The sequence below is a fragment of the Pipistrellus kuhlii genome, unplaced genomic scaffold (assembly GCF_014108245.1).
Source record: "Pipistrellus kuhlii isolate mPipKuh1 unplaced genomic scaffold, mPipKuh1.p scaffold_m20_p_8, whole genome shotgun sequence".
Taxonomy (NCBI): Eukaryota; Metazoa; Chordata; class Mammalia; order Chiroptera; family Vespertilionidae; genus Pipistrellus; species Pipistrellus kuhlii.
Window position 1 is genome coordinate 69,499,295 of NW_023425584.1, and position 11,053 is coordinate 69,510,347.

An 11,053-nucleotide genomic window follows, 5' to 3' on the forward strand; every position below is an offset into this window, starting at 1 on the left:
GAGACGTGACTTTGGGTGGTGGGCACAGACGATGTATCAGAACTGCACGCTTGAAACTTATATAATTTATTAAGCCATGTCACCCCAATAGACTTAGTTAAAAAGAAAAAAAAAAATTTTTAAGTCTGACTTTCAAATGTGTGTCCTGAATTTTGTCCGGAGCCAACCCAGGCCCCTGGCACCCATCACCCCCATTCTTCCCGTCATCACCCTCACCCATCCCGGGGCGGGGGGGGGGGGGGGGGAGGAAGTGGGGACGCCTGGCCCTGAGTGGGGCAATGCAACGGCCCCGGGCTCGGGGCTATAAGAGGGCCAGGTGGGTGCAGGGGGCAGAGACACCGGGGCCCCCGCTCAACCATGACCCACAGCCGCAGACTCTCCGGCCCCGCCCTGGCCTCCTTCCTGCTGACCGTGCTGCTGGGCGGTGAGTGGAGCCACCTGTCTGGGCATCCATCCCTGCTTCTCCACCTACGCCCTCACGGGAAGGGGGGCCGGGTGGGGAGGCCCATCTCCAGAGGAGGAGCCGGAGGCTCAGCGTGGCGAGGGGCCGGTGAGCCGGGCGGGGGCGGGTCCGTGGGCGCGCCCTGGGCCCTCCAAAGCCAGAGGAAGCTCAGATGTCGCTGTGCCCGGGCAGGGGCGGTGGCAGGCCCCCTGTGCTCTCTGCACCGCCGTCTCCTCATCTGGCAACAAGCACGTGGAGAGTCCGGCCCGGAGGTTCTTGTGGGAGGGAGTTCAAGGCCAGCTGGCCCGCGGGGTGGGCTCCTCCCTGACACTCACCGCCCCATCCTGGCTGTCTGTCCCCAGGCCCCGTGCTGGCCTCCGAGATCGTGGGCGGCCGGCAGGCCCGGCCCCACGCGTGGCCCTTCATGGTGTCCCTGCAGCAGCGCGGACGCCACTTCTGTGGGGGGACCCTGGTGGCCCCCAACTTTGTCATGTCGGCTGCGCACTGTGTGAATGGCAGGTGAGTGTCTCCTGAGCCTGCCTTCCCTCTTCCCTCCGTCCCCACGTCTGTCCAAGCGGGGAGTGGGGCTGGAGGGGGGGTGAGACCAGGGTCTGGGCTCCTCCCGGGCGCCCCATCGATGCACCTGCTTCGCCAGGCCTGCGAGGGGGCATTCGGCCGAGGAGCCCGAGGACCAGCCCTGCGTGGGGAGGCATCCGTGGGCATGGGCCTGGGCTCTGGGGCCTCTCCCCCCCAAAACCCAAGAGCCACCTCGAATCCCCTCCCGCACCCGCTCTGCCGCAGAAACTTCCGGGCAGTGCAGGTGGTGCTGGGGGCACACAACCTGGGGCGGCGAGAGCCCACGCGGCAGCTGTTCGGCGTCCAGCGCATCTTCGAGAACGGCTTCGATGCCCAGCAGCTGGCGAACGACATCGTGCTCCTGCAGGTGGGGGGCGGGCGGGCGGGGTGCCCGGGTGGGGCAGGGAGGCCCGAGCAGGCATAAAGTCCTGGGCTGAGGAGTGGGGCCGGCAGAGAAGGGCTACAGACTGGGGGGCACACCTGGCTCTCACTGGGGAGGTCACCTCTGCGCCTCAGTCTCCACCGTGTCGCCTGGGAAATAAGCCCCAGCTGAGGGTTGTTGAGCGCGTGAACGGGAGGACGCAGAGTGCTCTGAGCAGCTGTCCGCCTCAGAGGGTTGTGATTATCCGTGCCCTGCAGCCGAGGGCGGGGACAGTCCCAGTCTCTGTGAAACGGAGCAAAAACCCCCACATTCCAGCCGGTGGGAAGAGCGTCCTCCCCCGCGGCTGGCAGAGCTGCTGGTTGTCACTGGTGTTGCCCAGTTTGGTGCCTGCTGTTTCCTGCGCTCAAGACATGTCCGAGTTCTCCCTGAGCCACTGTGGTTGCTTCCACTTCACAAACGGGGACACTGACCCTCGGGGTGGGGAGCATCCCGCAGGGTGGCCCTCCTGCTCCATAAAATCCCAGGTCTATTGCGGGGCCTCCGAGGGGAAACAGGCGCGGGAGGGGCACCCCCGCCCCATGTGACTCTTCGATGCCCTGTCCTGCCCCCTGCAGCTCAACGGCTCAGCCACCATCAACACCAACGTGCAGGTGGCCAGGCTGCCCCAGCAGGGCCAAGGTGTGGGCAACGGGGTCCGCTGCCTGGCCATGGGATGGGGCCAGCTGGGCACAAACCGGCCACCGCCCCGCGTCCTGCAGCAGCTCAACGTGACCGTGGTGACCGCCCTCTGCCCCTCCACCAACGTGTGCACGCTGGTGCCCCGCCGGCGCGCAGGCATCTGCTTCGTGAGTACCGACCCCTCCGCCTGCACCCCCCCTCTCCGCGCCCACCCCCGCCTGTCCGGGCCACGGCCTCCAGGACTGCGAGCCAGAACCCGGGAGGACTTCCCAGCCCCGAAGGGAGGCCTCGCCTGCTCACCTCCCCCGGCCCCGCACAGGGGGACTCCGGCGGGCCCCTGGTCTGCAACGAGCTGATCCACGGGATCGACTCCTTCATCCGCGGAGGCTGCGGCAACGGCTACTACCCGGACGCCTTCGCCCCCGTGGCGCAGTTCGCAGACTGGATCAACTCCGTCATCCGCCAACACGACGGCCGCCCTCGTCTCCACCCGGGGGACCCTGCGAGCAGGAGCCATTAGGAAGGGCTGCCCAGGCCCCCCGCCGCCCCTGCCCCCGGGCAGGCCCACCCAGGCTGCAGGATGCAGCATCTGACAGAATAAAGCCTTCTCTTTTGTAGTGTGTCTGGGTGTGTGTTGGTGGTGCCGTTGGAGATGGGAAGTAGTCAGGAGTAGGTTTGGCTCAGTGGATAGAGCATCGGCCTGTGGACTGAAAGGTCCCAGGTTCGATTCCGGTCGCGGGCACATCCTCCGTAGGGGGTTTGCAGGAGGCAGCTGATCGATGTTCCTCTCTCATCGAAGTTTTTAACTCTCTATCCCTCTCCCTTCATCTCTGTAAAAAATCAATAAAAAACATATTGTTAAAAAATAGAAAAGTAGTTAGGAGAGTGTTTGGGGCATCGCACGAGAATGCTGCCACCAGGGGGCAGCAAAACCAGGGCTTCGGGGTAAGAAGTTCCTTCCCCCTCTCCTGGCACACTGAGATGCCCCTGGCCGTTCCTGGTTTCCCTCCGTAAAGCTCACGCACACACGATGAAGTTCGCATTGAAGTGGTTATGACACCGGCGCCGTAGCCGGGGTCTGCTGAGCGCTCGCGGGTGCGGGAATCATTCTCCGTCTGTGCCGTGCTGGCTCACCTCCAGCCCCTGAGGCGCGGCCGAAACCCGAAACCGGTCTGGCTCAGCGGTAGAGCGTCGATCTGCGGACTAAAGGGTCTGCGGACTGAAGGGCCTCAGGTTCGATTCCGGTCAGGGGCATGTATGTTGGTTTTGGGCACATCCCCGGTGTGGGGGGGGAGGGGGGAGGGGTGCAGGAGGCAGTTGGTCGGTATTTCTCTCTCATCGACGTTTCTGGCTCTCTATCTCTCTCCCTTCCTCTCTGTAACAATAAAAATATTTTTAAAAAAGAAGAAAAAAAAAGTGGAGGTGCGGAGCGGGGGAGCCCTTCTCAGGAGCCTGAGTTCGAGTCCCAGCACTGCCTTTGGGCAACTTGGTGGCTGCCTCTGAACCTCTGTTTCCCCGCGGGGAGCAGTGAGAGCTGTCTGGGAAGGGAGCAGCCAGAGGTTGGGGTTTCACTGGGTGACAGAGACAGGTCCTCCCGAACCCCGGCCCTTTGCTCTGACAAGCGGGGCGGAGCCGAGCAGAAGATGCCCAAGGCATGCCCAGCCTCGGGGGAAGTTGCTGCCCTGGAGGAAGGGGGGAGGGGACGAGGAGGGACTTGACTGACTTGTACCCCTCTTCTGTCTTCCTGGGCCCAGGAAGGAGCCCTCTGGGGCACGTGATCCAGGCTCAGCCAATCAGAGGCAGCCTGCAGACAGTGGTGCAATGGGGAATTGGAGCAGGAGCCCGCCGAGTCGGGTTCCTGTGGCCACAACAGGGGATCCTGGTGAGGAGAGAAGCCATCGGGGAAGAAGGGGGAGACTAGCGGCAAAGACCTGACATTGTTCTAGGTGCCTGGATCAAGCCACACCTGAAGGCAGCCCTGAACTTTCCGTTAAAATGTCCTTGTTGAAGGCACAGTCTTTCCAGCTGCCCCTACACACCACCTTTCCAACACTCTGCTTGTTGGGTGCCAGGACCCAGAGGCACAGCAATGGGGACAAGGTGTAGGGTGACCTTATTCCCTCCCCCACCCAATTTCCTCTCCAAGTTGGAGAAAGAAGACAAAGAAGGGAGGTGCAGGGGGGAAAAGGGGGAGGGGGGAGGGGAAACACAAGGAAGTGAGTTGTTTACAAGCTGTGGCGAGGTACACAGAGGCGGGAGGCAGCCCTCACGGTGCAAAGTCCAGCAGAAGGAGAGGGGGGCAAACTGGCAGGCTCCCCCCATTGGACAGGCAGGGCTGCCCCTCCTCCCCCTGGAGCCGCCCCTCCTCCCACCCTCATGAGAGCGTCCCAGGCCCCGCGGGGTCAGTGTGGAGGCCACAGCAGCGCCATGGCAGACCTCCCCGTGCGCCTGGCGGCTCTGGCCCTTCTCGGAGCGGCCCTGTGTGGTGAGCGTGGGCCTGGGACTGGGCTGGCAGCAGGGGGCACCAGCCTGCTGGGTCGTCAGCCATGGGGCCCCTCCATCCAACAGGACTGCCCCCCCCCCCCAGCCCTCCTAGATAGGCAGAAAGGGGGCAGCGCCCAGCTGAACGGAAGGCTCTGAACGTCTGGGCATTCTCAGAACTTGGATCTGACACACAAGCTTTCCCCAGTGAGAACACGCAGCTCTGCCACGGAAACTGGCGGCCCGCCTGGCCCGTGGCTGCTGGGAGTGCTGGCTCCGTCTATCCCGCTTTTCTTATGTTTAAATCAAAGCTGTTAGGCTCCGTATACAGAAGGGAGTCAGCCCCAGACCCTGCTGTTCGACCCCCGCCCCCTCCTGCCCCGCCATCTGAATGTATGACCCTGGGGTGGGGGCTCCGATGGTGAGATTCCGGGCCTGAGGGGGCTGGGGTGGCCTGCGGGGGCCTCTGAGGGCTGGGCTGCAGCCCCCCGTGGGGTCCTCACGCCCACCTGCCTGCCCCCAGCGGCACAGCCCCGGGGCCGGATCCTGGGCGGCCAGGAGGCCCAGTCCCGCCAGTGGCCCTACATGGCGTCGGTGCAGGTGAACGGCACGCACGTGTGCGGCGGCTTCCTGGTGGCCGAGCAGTGGGTGCTGAGCGCGGCGCACTGCCTGGAGGACGTGTGAGTGGAGCTGGCGATGGGGGGGGGGGGGGGGGGACGACACAGAGCAGGGGTGTGACTGGGTAGAGGTCGGGGATGTGGATCTGACATGCACCCGCCCCAGCCCCAGGCCCAATGAGACCGTGAAGGTGCTCCTGGGCGCGCTCTCCCTGTCGGAACCTGAGCCATCCAAGCGCCTGTACGATGTGCTCCGCGCAGTGCCCCACCCCGGCAGCGGGCCGGACACCATCGACCACGACCTCCTTCTGCTGCAGGTCTGGCTGCACTCCCTCCTGCTGCATGCCCCCCCTCCCCCCGTGACCCTCAACCCTGCTCCTCACCTCCCCCTACCGGCCCCATGGAGTCCAGCCACAGTCCCTCCTGCTGCATGCCCTCCCCCCCCCCAACCTCCAACCCTGCTCCTCACCTCCCCCTACCGGCCCCACGGAGTCCAGCCACAGTCCCTCCTGCTGCATGCCCCCCCCCCCCAACCTCCAACCCTGCTCCCCACCTCCCCCTACCGGCCCCACGGAGTCCAGCCACAGTCCCTCCTGCTGCATGCTCTCCCTGAGCCCTGACCCCCGCCTCGCCCCACCCCCAGCTGTCTGAGAACGCCACCTTGGGCCCCGAGGTGAAGCTGCTGCCCTGGCAGCGCGAGGACCGCGATGTGGCCGCCGACACGCTCTGCGACGTGGCCGGCTGGGGCGTAGTGAGCCACACGGGCCGCCGGCCCGACCGCCTGCAACACTTGCTGCTGCGCGTGATGGACCGCGCCACCTGCAACCTGCGCAGGTTCCACGACGGCACCGTCACGAAGCGCATGATGTGCGCGGAGAGCCACCGCCGCCGAGACACCTGCAAGGTGCGGAGCCTGGAAGGCGGGCACTGGGCTGTGGGGTGTGCAGGGCAGGGACCTGGTGGGTGGGGCCTGCGGCGGTGGGTGGGGCCTGAGGGATTGGCGCGCGGGGGCGGGGAACCAGGTTGGGGCTGGAGGGAGGAGCGGGAATTGCAGCGGTTGAGCTTCGGAGTGGAGGGTGAGGGCGTGGGGGCTCTTGAGGGGGAAGGGGGGATAAATGCCCCCCTCACTGCCCTTTCTCACATAGGGTGACTCTGGGGGCCCTCTGGTGTGCAACGGCGTGGCCGAGGGCGTGGTCACCTCGGGATCCCGCGTGTGTGGTGACCCCAAGAAGCCAGGCATCTACACTCGCGTGGGGAGCTACACGGCCTGGATCGATAGCGTCATGGACGGAGGCGTGGCCTCCCCGGGAGACCCTGAGGGGCGGGGCCCCGAGGAGCAATAAAGTCATTCCCTCCCGCATCCCATCAGACTGCATGTTTTCTTTCTATGTTGTTTATTCATTTAATAAGAAGTGAAACCATATGGCAGTTGTCTTTCTCTGTCTGACTTAGCATGATACCCTCTAGGCCCTAGAGGTCTTCAAACTACGGCCCGCGGGCCACATGCGGCCGGCAGAGGAGTCTGATCCGGCCCGCCAGGTTTTTTGGGCAGTGAGCGCAGCCGAGGTGTTACAGTAGGAATTAGTAGTTCATATAGTCCGGCCCTCCAGCTCTCTGAGGGACCGTGATCTGGCCCCCACTTTAAAAAGTTTGAGGACCCCTGTTAGGGCCATCCATGCTGTTGCAAATAACAAGATTTCATTCTTTCTCGTGGCTGAGTAATATTCCATTGTATATGCACCATATTTTCTTTGTACATTTGCCTATCGATGGGCACTTGGGTTGTTTCATATTTTGGCCATCGTAAATAATGCTGCAACTGTCTTCAGCTAAATTTTATAGTCCCTTGCTGAAACGGGTTTGGCTCTGTGGATAGAGCGTCAGCCTGCAGACTGAAAGGTCCCGGGTTCGATTCCAGTCAAGGGCATGTACCTTGGTTGCGGGCACATCCCCAGTAAGGGGGTGTGCAAGAGGCAGCTGATCGATATTTCTCTCTCATCAATGTTTCTAACTCTCTATCCCTCTCTTCCTCTCTGTAAAAAATCAATAAAATATATATTTTTAAAATTTTATAATCCGAAAAAACAGTGCTCGAGGATTCCCTTTTCTTCATACCCTCACCAACTCTTGCTGTTTGTTGATTTATTATTATTTTTTAAATCCTATGTTACAACCACTTTTTTTTTTAAATCAATCTTTATTGTTCATATTATTACAAAGGTTCCTCATTTCTTCCCCCCTCCACCAGGTTTCCACCCCACCCTCCACCCCCTCCACCCCCTCCCCACCCCCCACTGTCCTCATCCATAGGTGCACAGTTTATGTTCAGTCTCTTCCCGCATCCACCACTCCTCCTTTCCCGGAGAACTGTCAGTCCACTCCCCTCCCGTATCCCCGACTCTACTACAATCAACAACTAATATTGTTCATCAGGTTTTTCAATCTTCTTTTGTTGTTGTTGTTGTTTTTAATTAATAAACTTTTACACTTCTAAGAATAAATTTTAAAATCTAATAATTTTAAACCTTGTTTTTTTCTGCCCTGGGAATTGAGAAGCAAACTTGTTTATATGTAAACTTGCCCTTAGGCTATCAAAAGGTGTAGTCATTCAAGTGTAAATGAACACATTGTTTAAAGATAGCTGCTGACGACCACTTTCTTAAATTGATTTTAGAGAGGTAGGAAGGGGAAGAGAGAAACATCAATGTGAGAGAAAAACATGGATTGATTGCCTCCCACATGCGCCCCTGGGAATCAAACCTGTGACTTTCTGGTGCACTCCTGAGCCACACTGACAGGCATGAGGTAGTATCTCATTGTGTTATTTGTGGTTTTTTTTTTAATTTTTCACCCAAGGAGTGAGGATATTTTTCCACTGATTCTTTTATTTTTTATTTTAAAAATATTTTTATTGCTGAAACCGGTTTGGCTCAGTGGATAGAGCGTTGGCCTGTTGACTGAAAGGTCCCGGGTTCGATTTTGGTCAAAGGCATGTACCTTGGCTGCGGGCATGTCCCCAGTGGTGGTGGTGGGGGGGGGGGGGGTGCAAGAGGCAGCTGATCTATGTTTCTAACTCTCTATCCCTCTCTCTTCTGTTACGAAGCGAGTCCCCAAGAGATGGACCACCGGAGCCAATTTGATTAAGCATGCTAGAATTTATTACAGATTCGAATCTGGACTCAAACCATGGCTGACGCAGCAGCTGGTAAACACGCAGGTAAGAGCCCTGATGGAGGGGCAGTCCCTCCAGAGCGCTCACACAAAAACACAGACAAACACACACCTACCACAGCCAGTCAGGCTCTTCGGAATGGGGGTCCCTCATGGTCTGGCTGGGGATTCCAGTCATGATCCCCAAGGACCACCAGGGAGCCGAGTCCGATGCAATAAACAAAAGAGCCATCTCCATGCTAGCATGTGCTCAGTCCACTCACGCCAGCAGCATGGCGGAAGAGAGCGAATTTCTCCCAGTCCAGGGGTTTTGAGGGCTAGCTCATCCTCGCCCCGCCCTGCCCTCTCATCTTCCTCTCAGTAAAAAAAATCAATAAAATATATTTTTAAAATATTTTTATTGCCGAGGCCGGTTTGGCTCAGTGGATAGAGTGTCAGCCTGAGGACTGAAGGGTCCCAGGTTCGATTCGTCAGGGCATGTATCTTGGTTGCGGGCACATCTCCAGTAGGCAGCTGATCCAAGATTCTCTCTCATCGATGTTTCTGACTCTCTACCCCTCTCCCTTTGTAGTTCAGGAGGTTGGTTGGAGCTGGGCAGGCGTTATAAGACCTGGGGCTCCGGCCTGCGGACCTGAGTGACTCCCTGCAGCGAGGCTAGGTGTGCAGGGTGATACAAGCCCCATTGTCCCTTTGCTTGGTGGCTAAAGGTTCCAGGCAGTACAGGTGGGAAGCTCCTGTGCTGACCTGCAGGCCAAATCCCCTGAATTGAGCTCCTGCCGTCCTATGGTTCTTTGTTCTTCTCTTTCTTATTTGCTGTTCAGAAACCATTCATTAGCCTCTGATTAGGTGAATTCAGCTGTTCCCTTGCTGCTGCCATTAGAGCACACACTGCAGGATACAGACAAGCCAGACCCAGGGCTGGCGGAATCCGAAAATGACAGTTCCTGCACCAGTAATGTGGTGCTAGGAGGTGACAGGAGGGCTGAAAGGTGTGAACCTGGTTGGGGGGACCTTGGGGTGAAGGGTAAAAGTGGGCAGATCTGACACCATTCATGAGGGGCTGAAGTTGTCAGGCGCCTCTCTGGGCCTTGGCCACACGGTGGCGCCCTTACTCCTTCCTACCAGTAGAGAGGACGCCTGTCCCCTTGGGTCTGGCTAACGTCCAGCTCTCCTTTTGCTTCCCAAATGGACTGTGAGGGCCTATGTGTGCAGGCCCCTGCTCTGGGCTGAGATTTAGGTGTAGAGAGACGCTCAAATTGTGCTTTATGACTATGTCGCAAATTGGGAAATAGGCTGGGAGGGCTCATGTGAATCTCCCGAGGTCACACAGAAGCTACCAGCAAAGTCTGAATTCGAACCCAGAGCCACGGCATCTGCATTTAGAGACATTCCCTGGGCTGAGAGGGCCATAGAAAGAGACTGGTGGGTGTCCCTGAGCAGCCACACAGCTCTGCCCTGTCCCCACCCCTCATTGCCCTTCTGGGCAATGACAGGGAGGTGACAGAGGGCAGAACCCAGGCCCCAGGCCCTGTGTCCTTTCTCCTGCCTGGATGAGGGGCCACTGGGTCCCACTAGTTAAGCTTAGCCCCCAAGGGCATTCATGGCTTCCCTTTTGTTGAAAAAAAAAAAAAAGGGTCTAAAGGTAAAGTTGTGTGCCCCACTGGGGATTGGGAAGTTGGAATTGGGACTGTGGGAGGATTTTGTTTTTGTACATGGAGCATTACTTTATACACAAGAGTTTATTGAGCTCATCCCGTGTGCCTGGCCCTGGGCTGGGCGCTGTGTCCTGCTCAGAAGAGCCGGCCATGTATTCTGTTGCATGGAATCCAACTCATGTAAGCTTTCCTATGGAAAGATCCTCCTCAGCGCGCTCATAAATTTCGTAAGAGACGTAATTGCTGGTCATTCAGCACCAAAGACTCAGTCACTCAATAGGTATTTTCTGAATGAAGTGACGATGCCAGGGAGTGGTTTTGAAAGGGGTGGAAGGAGGATGACTAGATTTAGCAAATAAAAATACCTGGCTATCTGACTAGTTCGGCTCAGTGGATAGAGCGTCAGCCTACAGAGTGAGGGGTCCCGGGTTTGACTCTGGTCAAGGGCATGTACCTTGGTTGAGGGCACATCCCCAGCGGGGGATGTGCAGGAGGCAGCTGATCAATGTTTCTCTCATTGATGTTTCTAACTCTCTATCCCTCTCCCTTCTTCTCTGTAAAAAAATCAATAAAATATATTTTTTAAAATACAGGCTACCTAGTTAAGTGGGACTTTCAGAAACCAAATACATTTTATATTTTATCTGTCTCTGGTGACATGTGAGAGACTTAGATTAAGAAGATATTCAAAAAAAATAAATAAAAAAATAAAAAATAAAAAAATAAAAAATAAAAAAAAAGAAGGCATTCACTGTTCCTCTGAAGTACACACTGACTGGGCATCCTGCCTTTGATCTGACCAGACGGGTGGGGACTACAGATGGGCTGCGCCCTGTCCATGAGCTGATGCCTGGGGAAGCCGGCCAGGCTGCCTCACCTGGAGGGTGGGATGGAGAGAGGCGAAGGGGGAGTGCAGCCTCGGGGGTCACAGGAGGTTCACCCCCATCCTATGGTCAGTGGGAGCCAAGAAAGATTCCAGAGATGGTCTGGGAGGAGGAGGTGGGTTGTGAGTAGAGGAAGGCTGGAGGCCTGGGAGCAGTGTGGCCACGAA

General features: G+C 58.3%; 2 protein-coding genes across 2 annotated transcripts; both read left to right on the forward strand.

Moving 5' to 3' along the window:
- The first annotated feature begins 290 nt into the window (after positions 1-290).
- On the forward strand, positions 291-2,695 carry ELANE (elastase, neutrophil expressed). The gene is made up of 5 exons (XM_036425170.2): positions 291-424; positions 805-961; positions 1,244-1,385; positions 2,015-2,245; positions 2,398-2,695. The coding sequence occupies exons 1-5, from the start codon at positions 358-360 to the stop codon at positions 2,596-2,598; spliced, it is 798 nt and encodes a 265-aa protein (XP_036281063.1). The 5' UTR covers positions 291-357; the 3' UTR covers positions 2,599-2,695.
- Positions 2,696-4,411: 1,716 nt separating this feature from the next.
- On the forward strand, positions 4,412-6,536 carry CFD (complement factor D). Its single transcript, XM_036425166.2, has 5 exons — positions 4,412-4,563; positions 5,083-5,239; positions 5,343-5,493; positions 5,820-6,080; positions 6,322-6,536. The coding sequence occupies exons 1-5, from the start codon at positions 4,455-4,457 to the stop codon at positions 6,517-6,519; spliced, it is 876 nt and encodes a 291-aa protein (XP_036281059.1). The 5' UTR covers positions 4,412-4,454; the 3' UTR covers positions 6,520-6,536.
- Positions 6,537-11,053: the final 4,517 nt, after the last annotated feature.